The following is a 20,941-nucleotide window of genomic DNA, read 5'->3' as shown; positions in this document are numbered from 1 at the left end:
CTACTATGCAGTGCCATCTTAAATCAACATATAATAATTTCAATTCGTCTCTTTTACAGATGTTATATTTGCATCATTCAGATTAGTTCCATAATCAATCCTATTTTCTGGTTGTAAATTGAATAGCAAACTTCCAGGCGGATGGGTGTTTGCGTGTTTACAAATGGACTGGCATCACAGAACACCTCCATCCATCATCTTCTCTTTCAGCCCACCAACCCACCTCACCCCTACTTTCTATGTATGTACTGTATACAGGAATGGAACTTTTGAGCACTAGCCCGCTGGGCTAGTAGAACATGATTTCAACAAGCCTGGGTAACATTAGGGTACACATTTGTTGCCGTGCAATATTTGAGAAGACACCATTTCACTGGCCTGACGGGCTAGTTCTCGCTTAATTTCCATCCCTGCCTGTATGTTATGCATATTGTCTACAGGGAGAATGGGATTACAAAAACCACATTTGCGTTGCTCATGTAGTAAATGGACAATATTGGAATCTTCTTCCCGAATAGGAACCATCAGCTCCTGGGTGGTGATCTTCATTCTGCCCATCAACAGCGCCCTCAACCCCATCCTGTACACCCTGACCACACGGCCATTCAAAGAGACCATCCTCCAGGTGTGGGCCAACTACAGGCAGAGGAGACCTCTGATGAGCAATCACACAGCCCACCAACCCTCATTCACATTGCAGGAGATGTGGCCTCTCCAAGAAAACAGCCAGACCCTGACTTCGCCTGGCGACTACCTGGCGAATCCCTCAAAAATATCCTGCACATCTCAGCTACTGCCCATGGAAAGAACAAACGGTGTATAATGCCCTTGGGTTTCAACAATTCATGTGGGTTCATGTGAATGGTACGTTTACAGCATGTTGACGGTTGTAGAGTCAATTAACATTTTGCACTGTGATTTGTACAGACAAAGGATCTCATTGTACACGTTGGACTATGTGCAATTCTACTCTGCTGATGCTTAGACTTTGGCTTTGTGAATGCCTGCGGTTTGATGTGATTATTAACATACTTATTCCTAAAAACATAAATCACACCCATCAGCATTCATTTCGGTATAGTAGATTGCTCCTGATGTACTGGAGCCTACAGACTGTGTACAGTATTGTATAGAATAAAGCAATCGCTGTCATTCTCTGTTCTAGACTGGGATTTGTCATGTATAGTACCAGTCAAAAGTTTGAACACCTACTCGTTCAAGGGTTTTTCTTTATTCTTACAATTTTCTACATTGTGAAATAATAGTGAAGACATCAAAACTATGAAATAACACATATGGTATCATGTAGTAACAAAAAAAGTGTTATATCAAAATATATTTTACATTCTTCAAAGTAGCCACCCTTTGCCTTGATGACAGCTTTGCACACTCTGGCTTCCGCCTACAAGCCCTTTTAAAATGTGTAATAAATCCATGTAATATAGCCTATACCTTCACAAAAGGTATGTATTTTAGACAGGTCTCATGAAACATGATATGAAGAAAATCCAGTCTTTTTCAGAAGAAAATAATAGCATACTCTGAGTTGTCCTGATGTGGCTATGCCAAATGGCTGTGGGCTACACTAGTTGATTTAAGAGACAATAGTATGAAGAATACAATAGAACAACGCTGAATAAAATATAAATATTTTCTCCAAACGATTTGAGGGAGTGAGCACATGCGGCTATTCTGTGTTGAGTGGTTAACAAAGAAATAAGTACTCCTATATGCTTAATTTAGAGTTATTAATGTAACTTTAGTTGTTCTACAAACGTTTGGCTATATGTTTGGATTTTTAATACATTGTAAGGCCGCATGATGAAAGTCACTTGAAAGGCATGAGCTCTGCTTTGTTTTTACGAAGGTTGTACACAAGCCAATGGTCTCTCATTCACAATTTGACAAGCACTTGATAATGCCTGGAATTTCACAGCAGCATCCCCTTTGTGGCCATATGCACCCTAAAAAAAATGCTTTTTGCGGCCCTGGGTGCTGTGTTATGCCCATCTCCCTGAGTGTACACGGCTTTCCGTCACGTGATCGGGTCTTTCTCACTGGCTACAAGTTAAGAAACACACATCGGGGACGCAACTGCATGCGTCCTTATCCAATTCCAAGGAACATATTGAAGATATTGGATGTCCACATTTACTTTGTCAGCCAACAAGATGAGTAGGCCTAACGAACAGCAAAAGCACCAGCAAATGCCAATCTACTATCCCCCATAGTACAAAGGTTGACCTATTCCATTCTGTGCGAGAAATAAATATTCCAAACCGTCTGGGACAGTTGTGGGATGCGAAATATCCCAAATTAATACAACCACTAGCATCAAAAAGCCTTTTGATGCAATGTGGCTGATGCAACAGATCAGAACGTTTATAGCTTAAAATGTTGATAAACTATTAGGCTATTTCTTCACATTATAAGCGCAGCAATGCACACATGGCAGTAGGCTATAAGCGTGAATGTTGCACTAGCGGAAAACACCATTATCAAAAGTGACTGCAAATGCAATTATGCATGTAATGCTTTTATTATAAAAAGTGAATTTCTATGGTGAAAATCTTCTTCCCTAAACTTGAAACTCACCCACTGCTTATATAAGCTAGTTAGGCTCCACACCCCTTGTAATCGGCTTAATGTGCTTACTTTTAAGACGTTTTTTTGGCCGCTATAGTTGGGATACAAACCTTATCAAAACATATAGGCCTATGGGCTAAGCTACATGTGGTGTGCGACAAAGTCGCCAAAAAAGGCAGTTACTTTTGCATTCACAAGTGATAACATATAATTCACAAGTGACAGGCTAATATTGTCACCCATCAGACTATACTTGATTTAATATACTAAATATATAAATATACTAAATAATATGTGAAACCTTTGCTTTGATTTAGAATGGACCATCATCATGCACCTGTATCAAAACGGGCAGCGGGAAAGAATACATGTCATCAATGCACTTAAATAGCAAATGGAGGACGTTTTATTTTTTGGGGGGTTTATTTTCATGCCAGTCAGGTAGGTTATACTCCGGTTGTAAATAAAGTTGAGAAATAAATATAGTAAGCCTATAGAAAGCTGAAGGGATCTTCTTTTAATTAGTGGCCATCACTCGGTTTTCTCCTGCAATGGCATAGCCTATAGAAATGTTGCGCAACATGAGCTCATGGGCTTTCATGTAGTGTTTGATTAGATTTTTATAGAAGATATTTGCATTGATATCAGAGTGATTAGAGAGACAATAGAATGCCGAGTACTAGGCAGTTAGCATGTTTGGTAGGCTACTAATGACCAGCAGCAGCACCAGAGCTTGGAGAAGCCTAATTACCGTGACTAAAACGGTCATGTGGAATTTGACTGCCTTCAGGACTCATGACCGCTGGTGTGGCGGTAATACGGTCACCGCAACAGTCCTAGGTTCACCTTCCAACTACACTGCTCAAAAAAATAAAGGGAACACTTAAACAACACAATGTAACTCCAAGTCAATCACACTTCTGTGAAATCAAACTGTCCACTTAGGAAGCAACACTGATTGTCAATACATTTCACATGCTGTTGTGCAAATGGAATAGACAACAGGTGGAAATTATAGGCAATTAGAAAGACACCCCCAATAAAGGAGTGATTCTGCAGGTGGTGACCACAGACCACTTCTCAGTTCCTATGCTTCCTGGCTGATGTTTTGGTCACTTTTGAATGCTGGCGGTGCTTTCACTCTAGTGGTAGCATGAGACGGAGTCTACAACCCACACAAGTGGCTCAGGTAGTGCAGCTCATCCAGGGATGGCACATCAATGCGAGCTGTGGCAAGAAGGTTTGCTGTGTCTGTCAGCGTAGTGTCCAGAGCATGGAGGCGCTACCATGAGACAGGCCAGTACATCAGGAGACATGGAGGAGGCCGTAGGAGGGCAACAACCCAGCAGCAGGACCCCTACCTCCGCCTTTGTGCAAGGAGGAGCAGGAGGAGCACTGCCAGAGCCCTGCAAAATGACCTCCAGCAGGCCACAAATGTGCATGTGTCTGCTCAAACGGGCAGAAACAGACTCCATGAGGGTGGTATGAGGGCCCGACGTCCACAGGTGGGGGTTGTGCTTACAGCCCAACACCGTGCAGGACGTTTGGCATTTGCCAGAGAACACCAAGATTGGCAAATTCGCCACTGTCGCCCTGTGCTCTTCACAGATGAAAGCAGGTTCACAGTGAGCACATGTGACAGACGTGACAGTCTGGAGATGCCGTGGAGAACGTTCTGCTGCCTGCAACATCCTCCAGCATGACCGGTTTGGCGGTGGGTCAGTCATGGTGTGGGTGGCATTTCTTTGGGGGACGCACAACCCTCCATGTGCTCGCCAGAGGTAGCCTGACTGCCATTAGGTACCGAGATGAGATCCTCAGACCCCTTGTGAGACCATATGCTGGTGCGGTTGGCCCTGGGCTCCTCCTAATGCAAGACAATGCTAGACTTCATGTGGCTGGAGTGTGTCAGCAGTTCCTGCAAGAGGAAGGCATTGATGCTATGGACTGGCCCGCCCGTTCCCCAGACCTGAAACCAATTGAGCACATCTGGGACATCATGTCTCGCTCCATCCACCAACGCCACGTTGCACCACAGACTGTCAAGGAGTTGGCGGATGCTTTAGTCCAGGTCTGGGAGGAGATCCCTCAGGAGACCATCCGCCACCTCATCAGGCGTTGTAGGGAGGTCATACAGGCAAGTGGAGGCCACACACACTACTGAGCCTCATTTTGACTTGTTTTAAGGACATTACATCAAAGTTGGATCAGCCTGTAGTGTGGTTTTCCACTTTAATTTTGAGTGTGACTCCAAATCCAGACCTCCATGGGTTGATAAATTTGATTTCCATTGATAATTTTTGAGTGAATTTGTTGTCAGCACATTCAACTATGTAAAGAAAAAAGTATTTAATAAGAATAATTCATTCATTCAGATCTAAGATGTGTTATTTTAGTGTTCCCTTTATTGTTTTGAGCAGTGTATTTAATCCATTTTAGAATAAGGCTGGCATGTAAAAAAAAATATGGAAAAAGTCAAGGGGTCTGAATACTTTTCGAATGCACTGTAATGATGAAGTCATCTATGAGAGGAGCAGTGAACTGCTAAAGAATTCATGTTTCTCATTTTAAGGTACAGGCTATGCAGACTGCAGGTGACTTGTATTTGCCATTGTAACACAAAAGATATCCCTTGTTCCAAAGATGGTTGACCTTGGTTTTCTGACCATCTTTGATGACAACAGGAGGCTAGAAATGACAGGATGTTCAAAGGTGTCAATTTATAGTTGCTGATAACAGTGTCATTCATTCTTTGTAAGGAAGGATGAGCTATTGTAATATTTTCACTGTTTCTCCCACACTTTACAATATGTGTGTTATCATTCAATATTTTATTTGTAGTAATTATATGTATAAAAAAAACAACTGATACCAGAGTTGAGTGGTCTTAAAATATTTCTGATGTATTGATTTAGTGGATATTATTTTGCAGACATATTGTTTGATTTTTGCTGAGGATGTATTTTCATGAACTACATGACTCTTTGGTGCTATTTTCACAAGTACAGTACCAGTCAAAAGTTTGGAAACCTACTCATTCGAGTTTTTTTTGGTTATATTTTCTACATTGTAGAAATGTGGAATCATGTAGTAAGCAAAAAAAGTGTTAAACAAATTTGAGATTTGAGATACTTCAAAGTAGCCACCTTTTGCCTTGATGACAGCTTTGTATACTCTTGGCATTCTCTCAACCAGCTTCACCTGGAATGCTTTTCCAACAGTTCTGAATGAGTTCCCACATATGCGGAGCACTTGTTGGCTGCTTTTCCTTCACTCTGCGGTCCAACTCATCCCAAACCATCTCAATTGGGTTGAGGTCAGGTGATTGTGGATGCCAGGTCATCTGATGCTGCACTCCATCACTCTCCTTGGTCAAATAGCCTAAACACAGCCTGGAGGTGTGTTGGGTCATTGTTCTGTTGAAAAACAAATGATATTCCCACTAAGCACAAACCAGATTGGATGGCGTATCGCTGCAGAATGCTGTGGTAGCCATGTTGGTTAAGTCTGTCTTGAATTCTAAATAAATCACAGACAGTATCACTAGCAAAGCACCATCACAAGTCCTCCTCCACAACTACTCCTCCATGCTTCACGTTGGGAACCACACATGCGTTCACCTACTCTGTGTCTCACAAAGACATGGCATCTGGAACCAAAAATCTCAAATCTGGACTCAGACAGATTTACAATGGTCTAATGTCCATTGCTCATGTTTCTTAGCCCAAGCAAGTCTCATATTCTTATTGGTGTCCTTTAGTAGTGGTTTATTTGCAGCAATTCGACCATGAAGGCCTGATTTCACGCTGTCTCCTCTGAACAGTTGATGTTGAGATGTGTCTGTTACTTGAACTCTGTGAAGCATTTATTTGGGCTGCAATTTCTGAGGCTGGTAACTATGAACTTATCCTCTGCAGCATAGGTAACTCTGAGTCTTCTTTTCCTGTGGTGGTCCTCATGAGAGCCAGTTTCATCATCGCGCTTGATGGTTTTTGCAACTGCACTTGAAGAGACTTTCGAAGTTCTTGAATTATCTGGATTGACTGACCTGCATGTCTTAATAAATCCTCTTAAGGATCTGAACTTTTTCCCCTCCCAATTTTAGCCTAAAATGACCCAAATCGGACTGCCTGGAGCTCACGACCTGAAGCAAGGATATGCATATTCTTGATAAGGAAACACTTTAAAGTTTGTGTAAATGTGAAATGTATGTAGGACAACATAACACATTAGATCTGGTAATAAGATAATTTGAACAAAAAAAAGTTCTCATCTTTGAAATGCAAGAGAAAGGCCAAAACATAATATTGCAGTTTCGGCGCAACTTTGGCCACTAGATGGCATCAGTGTTTGTGCAAAGTTTCAGATTGATCCAGTGAAGCATTGCAATACTGGACAATATGTATTATCAAGTCTGCCCAAATGTGGTCGAATTGGTCAGTTGATACATTTTCAAGTACATAACATACAAAAATTATATGGTCATATTTTTTTTAGTTTACACACTCCCAAAATGTCAAACATGATGGATCATTAGCTTACACACTAATTTTTACAGATCTAGATGGCCAGGTGGGGAGGGAGACAGAGACAGCAGGGGTTCCAACTGTAGAACCCAGTACCTACATTTTAATATAAAAATGGATTTTATCAAACAAAACTATGCTACATTTTATCCCTGGGACCCTAAGGATAACAAATCAGAGCAAGATTACTGAATGTAAGTACATGATTTACCTTCAGAGGTGAATGTACCAAACCAGTTGCCGTGATAAAAATGTGTTGTGGTCTCTCCTCAAACAATAGCATGATATTGTTTCACTGTAATAGCTACTGTAAATTGGTCAGTACAGTGAGATTAAGAAGAATTTAAGCTTTCTGCCCATATAAGACATGTCAATGTCCTGGGAAATGTTATTGTTACTTACAACGTCATGCTAATCACATTAGCTCAACCATCCCGGTATAGGGACACCAATCCCGTAAAGGACTTTTTTAATGATGGACTTTTTCTCTTTACTTATTTGAGTTGTTCTTACCATAATATGTAATTGGTCTTTTACCAAATAGGGCTATCTTCTGTATACCACCCCTACCTTGTCACTGCACAACTGATTGGCTCAAACACAAACACATAAAGAAGGAAAGAAATTTCACAAATGACCTTTTAACAAGGCACACCTGTTAATTGAAATGCATTCTAGGTGACTACCTCATGAACTGGTTGAGAGAATGCCAAGAGTGTGCAAAGCTGTCAAGACAAAGGGTGGCTACTTGGATGGAAGAATCTCAAATATATTTTGATTTATTTTAACACGTTTTTGGTGACTACATGATTCCATATGTGTTTTTTCATAGTTTTGAAATATTCACTATTATTCTACAATGTAGAAAATAGTAAAAAGTAAAAAAGAAAAACCCTGGAATGAGTAGGTGTGTCCAAACTTTGACTGGTACTGTATGTGGTGAGTTTTTGAAACTCCTAGTACAAAACTTCAAACTGGAACACGTAACGCAGCAAGTCTTACATTAAAAACTTTTATTGTGCATTTAATTGTTTAGAGACGTCTTTCACCACACGACCTTTGGCCCATATATGTTTACTGTAAAATACCATGAGAACATTGATTTAACCCTTTGACACGCATTTCTGATCATTGTTGAGTGGTCCCTGAAGCGTACAATCTCAAATATGTGATTGGAACAGTAGCAACCGAACAAACGTATTATGCAACAAACGCATCTTATACAGCATTGTTGTCTGCACAGCATCTAAATATTTTTGTACGGATGGAAAATAAAGGTCTTAAACTTTATTCCTCAATTGTACCTTTTATTGTAAAAGATAAATGCTAACTTCATCATCCAAGCATCACATGGAACACATCCACAGTCAAACTCATTCCATAAACCAGTCTAAATAACAGGTTGAGCTGACAAAAAAAAAAACATAAGTTAGCGACCTGACAGGTAGACTAGTTTACAACGCACCACATCTCTGGTGAGCACAAGAAACTAATATAATGTTGTTTAGAAGATAAATTTGCGTCAGCAAAGCTAACAGCAACTAAATTCTATATGCTGGCAGCCATGTTTGTTTATGTTTGACCTGCCGAAAACTCCCTAATCCCAGAATGCCATTCACTATAAGACACAAATAAACAAAGTCAAAGATGGCTGCGCTCATTGCCTGAAAAATATATACTTAGTTTAGCCAATTTTCAGCATATTACAAATCGTTGATGTACTTGTTACAGTGTATAGAAGAACCGGAGCACATGACTTGACAAGTAGTTTACCATTTGACAAATCCCAAAGCAAAAAAATATATATATAAAAAAAATCACCTCACACCAAATACAAGCCTACTGCCTAACCTAACTGTAGTGTGAAAGCTAAACAGGGATGAAACCATTTTAGGGGGGTTCATTTCATTTGTGTGTGGGGGGGGGGTTTAAGTCCATTGGGGGTCAAAATGGGGGACGGTATCATGGGGTGATATGTTGCAGGAAATATTACTATTTATTTTATTTAACTAGGCAAGTCAGTTAACAACAAATTCTTATTTATAATGACGGCCTACCTATGATGGGGGATTTATCAACAAATGGGGAACAAACACAAGAGTTTATACGTTAAATACATTTTTTTTAAACTGGAAAGGGAGGGTCTGAGCTGGCAACCCTGAGATACCTAAGTTGTTCTCATCCAAGGCCTTGGGAGGGTGGTACGCTCAAGGGGGTGGCGATCATACACCTTCCACGTGTATTGTAATCATGTATTGTAGTGGTCCTGTGTGGCTTAATTAGTAGGAGCATGGCACTAGCAACCCCAGAGTGGTGGATCGCTAGTGTCAGAATTACCACTCTGGGCTCCCATACAAAAATGTGTAGACTCCCTGTTGTCACTTTGGATAAAAACACCTGTTACGTAAATGCCATATAATACAGTATTACAAGTATGATATTGGCCAACAATTTTTGTAAAGCTTTACATAGCATCAAGCTTGGAAATAAAAAACTATGAATGATTTGTTTGCTTTCTAGATGTAACGTGAGCAATGTAATATTTTCTATCATTCTTGTTATATTATCCTTTTCAATGTGTATAAAAAAATGTTTCTAGATGAGTAAAAACATTGAAACCTGCATTATGAGTCAATATATAAAATACTGTACATGGCTCTGGGTCAATTGAGTACCATAGTATGAGTAATAGTCATAAGACCTAGCAGTAAAACTCTGAAATGGTTCCAATCGTTTTTCCACCATTCATTTTTCAGTAGTGGATTTTAGAACTACTTCATATATGCCCTGTTTGTGTAGGCTTTCTTTGGCATGACGTTTTGATAACTGCGGAAATCTCTCTTAGACAAGATAACCTTTATCAATATATTCGCCTGTACCCACCAAAAACGAAATTAGTTGCCAATGTGGCTATCATACAGAACTACACATCCTGTCATAAGCTTTGATGTCATTCTTCAAGACGCAGGGTAGGAGAAACCTCCACATTTCTCCATTTGATCATTTTCTGATCTCTGTAAGCGAGAGATGTCGCTGGAGCTGTGTGATAAGGCAAGTAAGTCCTGTCTGCTAGCTTCTAATGTTACCGGCCTCAGACTGGACTTTGAAGGTGGTGGCATCAAGTGATTTTTGGCACATTCTTTATTCTCTAATATGATTTTTAAATTAAATTCTCTCATTTCAAATATTTGGTTATCAATTACATTTAAATTGATTGAGAGTGGTGTAATGTACTTAAGTAGTACTTTGAAGTATTTTTACTTAAGGTTGTTTTTTGGGGTATCTTTACTATTTATATTTTTGAAAACTTTACTCCATACATTTTCCCTGACATCCAAAAGTACTAGTTGCAATTTGAATGCTTGTCTGGTTATCTAATTCAAACACTTATCAAGAGATCATCTAAGGTCATCCATACGGCCTCTGATCTGGCGGACTCACTAAACACATGCTTTGTTTGTAAATTATGTCCGAGTGCTGGAGTGTCCCCCTGGCTATCTGTAAATACATTTTTTTTTAACTATGAAAAAGGTGCCGCCTGGTTTGCTTTATAACATTTTAAATGATTGATTTATGCTTTTACTTTTGATAGTGAAGTATATTTACAACCAAATAATTCAATTTTAATGGGTGACTTTCACTTGAATCATCTTCTATTAACATAGCTTTCTTTACTTTTACTCAAGTATGACAATTGGGTACTTTTTACACCACTGTGGATTGATAAGTGATGACAAAACATTCATCCACATACAAGTGGACACATTAACTTGAAACAAATGCAATTTACCTACAGTAGATTCCCTCATTCACAATCGAAACACTTATGGATAAAGATAAACAACTGACGTGTCTGTATATTGCTACACATGCAGAAAACAGATAAGCATTACATTCAGCTTCAAAACAGTGGTGCAACCATGGCATTGTCTATCTCTCTCGCACCCGCACTGCCTATACTAAAGTCCGTTGATACAGGCAGGAAGCACAATTTTACATAAGACTAATAACACGTAAAACCAACTTAGAAACTTCAAATAAATTGATTATTTGCGAAATTACTATTAGGAAATCATGTACATTTACTCAGAAAACCAACGTCTCTATGTGACTTGTAAAATAGTTTGCACCACAGCTAGCATAAAAGCTAACATACACTCATTAATTCTGTCACGTTTTTCACTCACTCAGTTTGATACAAAAATAACACATACAACTTTCAAACATGATAATCCCTTTACTGGTTTGTCATCCAGCATGTTATGATGTTATGATGTTCTTTCGATATTCAAATGTGCTGTTACATACCTGTAGTGATAAGAAACGGGCACAAAAATTAGTCTTTACAGTTCTGGCACTTTTTTTATTCTAAGGAAATTATGTGCGCTTGGTCAGAACTTGTTGCTTTCCTCACTGCCACAGTGAAACAGCGCCATCTATTGGACTGATGGGCTAAATACTGCTAAAGCGTGTAGAAAAGAGTTGGGTTTTTTAACATTTATTTAACTAGGCAAGTCACTTAATTAAGAACAAATTCTTATTTGTTCTTACAATGACGGCCTACCGGGGTACAGTGTGTTCACTGCCTTGTTCAGGGGCAGAATGACACATTTTTACATAGTCAGCTCAGGGATTCAATCCAGCAACCTTTCGATTACTGGCCCAAAGTTTATTAATAAGACACATACAATTTGGTTTTTAAAAAATTAGGGGGTGTCTATTTTGTGTGACAGTTTTTCAACCTATTACACTAACAAGCTATTTTGGTTAGATCAAATATTTGTGGTTAGCTAGAAACTCATGAAAATGAGTTGGGATGCACAATATATTGGTAAGCATATCAGAATCGGTCGATATTATCTAAAAATGCCAACATCGGCCCAATGTCTAGTTTAACGCTGTGCGCAAAACTGATGTCAAAGCTGACGCTATACATGCAACACAGCATTCCTAAACACAATTTCTGCTGTGGGGATCTATTTAGAAGTTTCAAACGAAGATAACAAAAAGGCCATATGCAACGTTTGTGCTCCTATTATTTCCAGAGGGGAGAAAGTGAAATCATTCAATACCACAAACCTAATTACTCATTTGAAAATGCATCATCCCCAGATGTTCAGCGAATACTCAGGACAAAAGCAGAAAAAACTAAACACATACTTCCAACAACTAAACAAGTTCAAGTCGAGCAGTCATTTGAAAGAGGAAAAACATTTCAGTGAGACAACTCAAAGGTGAAATCCATTAATGCCAAGATAATGGAATTCATTGAGCTTGACAATCAACCGTTCTCTGTCGTGGATGATGTTGGCTTTCGACTGGTCAAGCACCTCGAGCCCCGGTACATACTACCAAGTAGGGGCTATTTTTCAGATGTTGCACTACTGGAGTTACACAGTATTGTTGAAACTCACATTAATTAGCTACTTGATATGGGCGTCACTGCTATTAGCTTCACGACTGACATTTGAACCAGAGATGTCAGCCCAATGAGCATGCTGAGTCTGACAGCACAGTGGGTCGACGAGGATTTCGTAATGAGGAAAGCCGTATTGCATGCTCAAGAATGTGCTGGTTCTCATACCGTTTCTGCCATTTCAATGGCATTTGAGAACATGTTTGAAACATGAACACTCCTAGCTCCATTCGAACAACTGACTTAGGAAATAAGCTCATCAACTGCGTCTGCAGCAGACGTGATATCCTCCGTCATGGCACTTGAAAGACCTGCTCAACAAAACTGTCAAAACAGACCGTGGGGTTAAAACTTGCAAAAGTACTCTACTAGAGGCTGTGAACAAGTTATTTGGTTGCATTCTTTGCTGTGTCGCCGCCATGCTCGATGCTAGATACAAGGGCTGCTACTTTGATGCAGACAGGGTTTAACTGAAATGTGACACAGCTGAACAATATGGAAACGTACACAGTGACAGTGCACACGGAAGAGGACCCACGACAGAAGAGACCATGGACAGAGAGCTGAAACTTCACTGCTTGACATGTATGATCAAATCCTGGTTGAGATTGAAATGACTGAACAAATGAACAACGAAACAGCACAGCAAGTAAGTGAAAGAAATAGGTTTTGATTATGTTTTACTGGTAATGGGGACATACGTAAATGCCAACAAAATAACATTTTGGTCAGTGTCTGTTTCAACTATTTAACTGTACTAGAATAGTTAAAAGGCCCTACAAATTTTAATAGCGGTTATCGGTATCTGTTTTTTTTGGCAAGGAAAATCAGATATCGGCCAAAAATGTCATGTCGGTGCATCCCTAAAAATTTGCTAGATAACCGCCGACTGTAGTTACGTGTGCAAAGGATGTTCCTTATAAGTAAAAAACAACAACAACAAAAAACAGCATAGGCTAGCATAATGACTGTTGTGACCTATTATTATTGACAAGTCCTTTGTGAACTAGCCAGCTAGTTAACTTTAGCTCACAGTTTGTAGACATACTTTTTCACGTGGTGACATGCTAGCCCACCAAAGCAAGGATATATCCAGCTATATATTGCCTGGTGGGCTAGCTGGTTAGGCACCTTGGTTGCCTAGTTGGCTACATTAGCTAAAGTTAACTAGCTAACGTTGCACCGTATCTCACTGTCGTGTAGTCTGACTTTCCCAACAGGCGATGGATGACATGTTAGCGAAAACATTAAATATCCCTGCCCTGGTGGACTAGTTAGCATGTCATCACCACTGTGGTCTGGGGAAAAGTCTGACTACACGAACGATGAGCTAACGTAACTAGCTAGTTAAACTTTCACTAAATATCCTGGTGGGCTAACATTAGCTAGCATGTCAAAAGTGTGACTACGCGAACGGTGAGCTAACGTTAACTATCTGGCCAGCTCGCTCACAAAGGACGTGTGGGCTCAATGTTTTCCCATACATAACACAAACGGTTTTGTTCCATTAGTGCATCTGTTGGACATGACTGATCAAATGGCCTGTGGAGTCAGGGATGGAAATTAAGCTAGCCCGAGGCTAGTACTTTTCAGACTGGGCTAGTGGTCAATGTACCAAACTATCCTAACAGCAGTGAAATGTCTAGTATAAAATGTGCCAAACTAGTCTGACACAGAAGTGAAATTTTGCCTTTACAAACATCGCATGCCACAGATATAGGACCTACATGCTAGTAGAAATCATGGTCTGCTGGCCATTACCCCAAATCCTTATGTTCCATCCCTGCATCTCAGTCCAGATGATCCCCCTACTACTGTTGGTCCTCAGTGACCTCACGGCTGAGGGATTTAACCTTCCTCTTGAGAATTACAATCAGACGTACAGTCTTATAGCTCATAGCAATACTTCACCTCTTCAGGAAAATAGTACCCTAGACTGTCCTGATCATCTAGTTGAGCATTCCAGATAATTCCTCCATCCCAGCAGAAATGTTCTATCCACATAGTAGGATTTTAGATGTGCAGCTAGATCAAAACCCAGTCTATTTTACCGTTACTATAGTCAAGTCTGGGGGTTATGGTATTTTAATATAGATGTTACCATTTTAGTAATTATTTTAGCTAGCTACTTTCAGGTGGGCGGACTGGAAACCCAGTGACAACACACTGGTCTGCAGCTGCCATTTTCTGTTGGGAAAGATAAATGGCCCAGTATTTACCAGAAAAAAGGTAGCTCATCCCCCATGGCAGAAGAGGAAGATCCAGACTGTTGATTGGGAAACAAGAACAAACAATGAGGTGTGACAATTGGGTGTTGAAGGACCATTTGTCACATTGTATTATGATAAACAAACACACCCTGGACAATGTGTTTTCTGTCCAGATAAAGATGGGGATACAGCATTGAAAAATACCTAACACTGACCAAATGCCTCCGTTTTCCAGTCCAACAGGAGTGTATCCCTCAGACAATCCGGTGCATGGACATCTTGTACCAGTTGTACGAGTTGTACGAGCATCTAGTTGTGGAGACTACAGCTGATCGAGCCTGTGGACGGACAGGTCAGTAACTCAAATACGACGCAATATTGTGTAAAACATTGAATTTGTAGATGCATCGGAATGTTGACTTCATGTCCCATTTCCCCCATATTTTAGACATGAGGCGTGACATGCAGAACATCAAGCTCACCCCATGAGAAGCAGTGCATGATCAACGCCAGGAGATCTGCTGGAAGTGATGTACTCGCTCACTCACTCTGGGGGTAAGACATCATTTAAACATCACAGAAATATATTCCCACTGTGCCCATGATAAAATGCAATGTCAACTGTTTTACTATTGAATGAAACTGAGGAGATGCATTCAGACCAGCCTGTGATTGAACTTAAGTTAACTATATTACTTTAGTTGGCTGCTGTGAGCAAAACTTGAATATAATATAACCTATTCTAGGAACCTTTTGTTTGTGTATGATCTTTATTCATTGTTCACTTGTTTTTCAACAATGTCAGGTTCAGGCAGGGATGACTGGGACCTTCATCAAGACACAGGGGTAAAAAATAATTTGAACGTCACATATAAATTCCCACTGTGCCCATGATAAAGTTAACCACGTAAATGTATTTGTATGTAATATAACCTATTATGGGAGCCTAGTGGGTTTGTATGAACTGTGTGGAATATGAGTCTGTCAGAGGTTGTCATGCTGGATGGGGATGATGGTCCACACAACAAAGAAGTAGGTGTCCCTTCCAGTGATGAGGATCTGACCTTGGACCTGGTACCAGTAAGAATGGTCTTTACGGAGCTGGTAAGATCCTACCTCCTTGATATAGAAATCCTTCAACTTCACTGCCTCTTCAGTGGTAAGATCCCTTGCAGCATAGGGACACTTGACCTCCACCACTGCTGTGGTGCCCACCAGGCCATCCGGTGAGGCACCCAGGATCCCAGACTCCATGACCCAAAGCCTTGACTCCTGCAGATGCATCCCTGTAGCCATTTTTAATGCCCTTGTCTTTGATATCTATGCCCCACTTTACAGACAACAACCCATCCAACGACTGTGATCGGAGGACCCTTTTTAGCAGCAACAGAGTAACGGGCTTGGCCCTAACCACTGCTCCATAACTGCTGGCCGTCAACCTCCCTCTCCTCATGGTGTGCCAGTTGGGGTTGGTGCGCTATCCAACTTGGTGCGCTGGGTTTGGTGCGCTGCCGTAAAGCCTCCTGCTGCTCCACCGACAGCGCCATGCCAGCCAGGATGCCTGCAAGCCCCAGGTCCCCTTGCTTCTAAACTATGTCCGGTACAGACAGGGATGACAGAAAGGGTAGCGGTTGTTCTGGCTCAGGTTCATGGAGATATGCCATTCCATTGAACTTGCCCTGGAGACGGTTCCTTAGCCACTGAAGATCGTCCTCTGTGGGATCCCCTGGACAGAGGGTTGCAGTCTTCGGCCGGGTACAGATCCGCCACTAACTGCACCTAGTTGTGCACGGCTGGCTTAGGCTATATGGCTACACTTACGAGATCCACGGAGGCATTCGCATGGGGTAGAGAGAATCCCCTGGTCACCTATAGACACCTGCCAAGAGGAAGGATGTTAAGTGCCACGTCTTTCAATGCATGACTTTGAACACCTTTAAATTAATTTGTTATAAGAAATGTGCTATATAAATAAAGTTTGATTCGATTGATGACATTACAGCTGTTTAATATTTCATAAACTGTAATTTTTCGAGGACAAGTGCAGTTTTTCCATAAATGTGTAATTAATAACTTGGGATTTTATTACTTGACATGTAAATCATAAAATGGGAAGCATACTATAAATCAAGACTGTAAATAAATAAATAATGTGCCTTTGAAGATTTGTCTCTGGTCATGCAAGTACAATACAGGCTCGATTTCTAAACAAAGTCAATTCTGAATGTCAATAGATTTTTAGATTCATTCTCATCAATGACAACATTCTAGAACTGAGTTATCACTCACCTAAATCTGGTATCCGGGGTAATCTGGTTAATGATTATATAGTTCATTAAGTGGCTCTTTCCTTGTAGAATGTTGACAGCTGTATAGAACACATTATATTGCTAATACGCTCAAACTTAACTTAATAGATAAACTCCCCGACACAGGATAAACTTTATCCCTCATGCTGGCCCTGACCAAACCAGTAAATTGCACCTCACAATAGCTGCACTTGTCCACATTGCCAGATTTATAGTGGTCTTTGTTGCAGTATGATATGTTGGATAAAAGGAATAAAGACAGACATCAATGTCAGGTTCAATAGCCTTGTTTGTGCATTGTACAAATCCCTACACCTGGAGTCCGGGCAACAGTCCGGCTAGTCGATTACCTATCAACTCGACTCCGTAACATCATCCTTTTCAATAGTGGCTGCCCTTGAGCCCAGCCAGTAACTCGTGCTGCTTACGTTGGTATATCTCAGGCGCCACTGAGACACCAAACGGGAGCTTGAGCCAGCGTTTCCGACCCCAGGGGGTCCAGAAGGTAGTCATGAAGCTGCTTTCTTCAACCAGCTTGCATTGAAGGAATGCATCTCGGGCATCCACCAAGGTGAAAATCCTGGCCTTGGGAAGCTTATAGAGGACATCCTCTAGTGTCGGCATGATGTAGTGGGATCGTTTCAGTGCTTGGTTCAGATGCTTTGGGTCGATGCAGACCCTCAGCTTCTCTGGTTTTTTCACTATGACCATATTGCTGATCCAGTCAGTTGGTTCAGTCACAGATTTCATGTGGCCATCGGCCTCATACTTGTCCAGCTGGGCCGTCACAGCCACTTTCATTGCAATGGGTACATTCCGAGGAGCACACTGGACTGGAGTGATGCTCTCATCCACTTCAAAGTGTACCTCCCCAGGCACAGATTCAACGGGCATGTTGAATACATCGTCATATCTGCTGAGTAGTTGTTCTTTGGACAGGGGTCCATGCTGGACATGATCCACAATGTGCAGGTCATTTGGTACAGTGAACTGCATCAGTCCCAGGCGTTCGCATGTAAGAGCCTGAGAGGAGAGGATGTTGACTGGTTTTTACAATCTCAAACTCCAGCTTGTGTTTGCGTCCCCGAATAACACATTCGGTCTCAAAGGTGCCCATAGAGCTCATTAGCCCTCCTGAGTACAGCTTTAGTCTAGTATCGCTGGGCAATAGATGTGTGTCAGGTGCCAGATTGATTTTGTCTTTGTAGCTCATTACGTTGCATGTAGCACCAGAATTGTTGTTGCTTGTTTTGTAATCGTAGTGTCACAAACCATTTATACCCTCGAGTGTACAGCCCCAATGGATTCATGCATGTAAATGTCACTTTCACTGTTCAGCTCTGAACATTGAGTGACATCATCAACACAGTGAATCTTGCCCTCACTCACCCTTCTTTTGCTTTTGAGACACACTTTTACAAAATGATTATTAGTTCCACAAGCTCTGCATGGTTTTCCGTAGGCAGGGCAGTGCTCTTTGCCACGTGTGTGTGTATTCCCACAGTATTTACATGGTACGGGGCTCTCTGTGTTCACCGTTCGTGGTGAATTGCTCTGCCTCGATTGGTTTAGTCTGAATGTCTGCCTAGCAACAGCGTGAACAGTATCAACGTCAGAGCGTGGGGTTTCGATTTCCATTGCTCTCATTCTCATGTCAGTGACTTCAGCAGTGCGGCACATTTCGATGGCAGTTACTAGTGTTAAGTCTCTCTCTCTCAGTAGACGCCGGCGTGTATCCTCATTTGCAATTCCCAGCACTATTTTGTCACGAATCAATTCATCTTTCAATCCCCCGTATTCACAAGTGGCGGATTTCTCTCTCAAACAGGTTACAAAGTTGTGTACTGACTCACCCTCTTCCTGTTTGCAGCTTCCGAAAACGAACCGCTCGTAAATTACGTTTCTGCCGGGTTTGAAGTAATTCTCCAATGCATCCAATATAGTCTTTGCATCACACTGTTGTCGTGCTGTGAGGGTGAGATTGTGCCGGTAGATATGCCTGCATTCGCTGCCCATTAAACTCCTCAGAGTTGCAGCTTGTACCTCGTGTCGTGGAAATTTCCCCTATTTACCAAATCATGGGAGCAAACCACACACACAAGTCAGAGTTAGTTATCAAAGTCCATCTTTAATTATATGAGCTCTATCACAACCCTGTGACTCTCAGATCAATTCAGTGTCTATCAATTAATTCTCTGAGTCCCTTCCACATTGCAATAGCATTTTGACTTTCAACAGTTCAGTATCTCTAATGAAAAGTTGAGAGTCCCAACATAATGGCAAATGGGATCCTTTATAGCAAAGGTACACAGGATAAGACAGCATCGGCATAATTCATTGTTCAGCTTTGTCTCCTTTCTCAAACTCAGAACCATAAACAAATCCTCCATATCAACAGGCATATAGCAAATCCATCCTATCTTGACAAGATCACAGAGACACACTGACTGGCACACAGACATTTTTGGAGCCAAGAGATACACGCTTGACCTCTCCCCTCTCTCCGGCCCAAACAACTTAGTCTTGACATAGAACAGATACTGCAACCCCGCCACAGTATTATACAAAAATAACATTCTGATGAGAAGTAACTTTCAAACATATGATGAATACTAAAACATCCTATCTGTGTTACCCAACTAATTCTGATTATTCCCCAACACTCGTTGGGTTTCTCATGTAGACCGGTCGCCAGCGCATAGTCCTCGAATTCATCCCTGAAGTTGTCCCAATTAGTATTCCAGTCCCTGTGAGAACCATGGGATTTGGTGGTGGAATGTTCGCTGCCATAGCAATGGAATATGAGATTTCTTTGCCTTCAGTCATCGAAGTAGGTAGTGATGCTAGCTAGCCAGCTAACAACGAGTTGATCAGTGTTGTGAGTAGGAAACGGCGTGTGTTCGCATATGGAACGTAACTGCGCCTATACTGTACTTAGCTACAAAAATAACAAACGGGTGTTTTCCGAGCCACTTCTGATACCATGTTTCAGTATGATATGTTGGATAAAGGAATAAAGACAGACATCTATGTCAGGTTCAATAGCCTTGTTTGTGCATTGTACAAATCCCTACACCTGGAGTCCGGGGAACAGTCCGGCTCGTCGATTACCTTTCAACTAGACTCCGTAACAGTCTTCTCCCCTTTTAATGTTCTTATGCTCATCCTTGAAAAATGCTATAAGGTCTTAAATAGACACCAAAGTTGATATACTGTACAAACAACTATCTAGGCTGATTTATTGATCTACTGCTCTGCCAACTAGCTAGCTAAAGTGTAGTCAGTGGCTAGCGAAGACACAGGAAGGGGATGGAAGAAGTTCAACACTTAATTCAAGTAATTTCAATACAGCACATGGATTCATCATGGATTGGGCACAGGTCACAGGTCTGATCATGCTGGTGAATGGTAGCTGACTATGTCGGCTAAAGATGAAGTGCTGGAACTTCCTGCAGGATTTTTTGCCTTGCTGAGGTTCTCTGTTGCGAATAAAAATTTCAGAGTAAATTGAGGTGAATATATTGATAAAACTCACCTTGTCCAAGAGAGAATTACAGTTATCAGAACATCACACCAAGTTAAAACTACACCAAACACGTACCACATTTGAAGTGCTTGTAAAACTCACTATGTGGAAAATGAATGGTGGAAGATGATTAGAACCATTTATGTGTTTGACTGCAACGTTTTATGGGTATTATGATGTGTCCACTGTGGAGCTCTATAGAAAGCAATAGTAATGGCATCTTTGTGTAGGCATTAACTCAGCCATGGCTTGTTGGCCAAAAAATAAAAACGGACTGAAAACAATAAAAAAAAAGTATAAGATTTCCTAAGCCTGCGTTAACCTCAGACCTAATTTTTGCGGTTTATCCCAAAACTTTATTTCCCAAT

General features: G+C 41.0%; 1 protein-coding gene across 1 annotated transcript in view; it reads left to right on the top strand.

Annotated features, from left to right (window-relative positions):
• rxfp1 (relaxin family peptide receptor 1) overlaps positions 1-1,117 on the top strand; it is a 131,989-nt gene extending 130,872 nt beyond the window's left edge. The window contains exon 18 of the mRNA XM_064972675.1: positions 519-1,117. Within this exon, the coding sequence (XP_064828747.1) occupies positions 519-823 (305 nt within the window). The 3' untranslated portion in view covers positions 824-1,117. The remainder of the gene's footprint in view (positions 1-518) is intronic.
• Positions 1,118-20,941: the final 19,824 nt, after the last annotated feature.

This window comes from Oncorhynchus masou, chromosome 9 (assembly GCF_036934945.1).
Source record: "Oncorhynchus masou masou isolate Uvic2021 chromosome 9, UVic_Omas_1.1, whole genome shotgun sequence".
In the NCBI taxonomy this organism is placed as follows: domain Eukaryota; kingdom Metazoa; phylum Chordata; class Actinopteri; order Salmoniformes; family Salmonidae; genus Oncorhynchus; species Oncorhynchus masou.
Note: the sequence above shows the minus strand (reverse complement) of the source record. Positions and strands in the feature narration are given on the sequence as shown.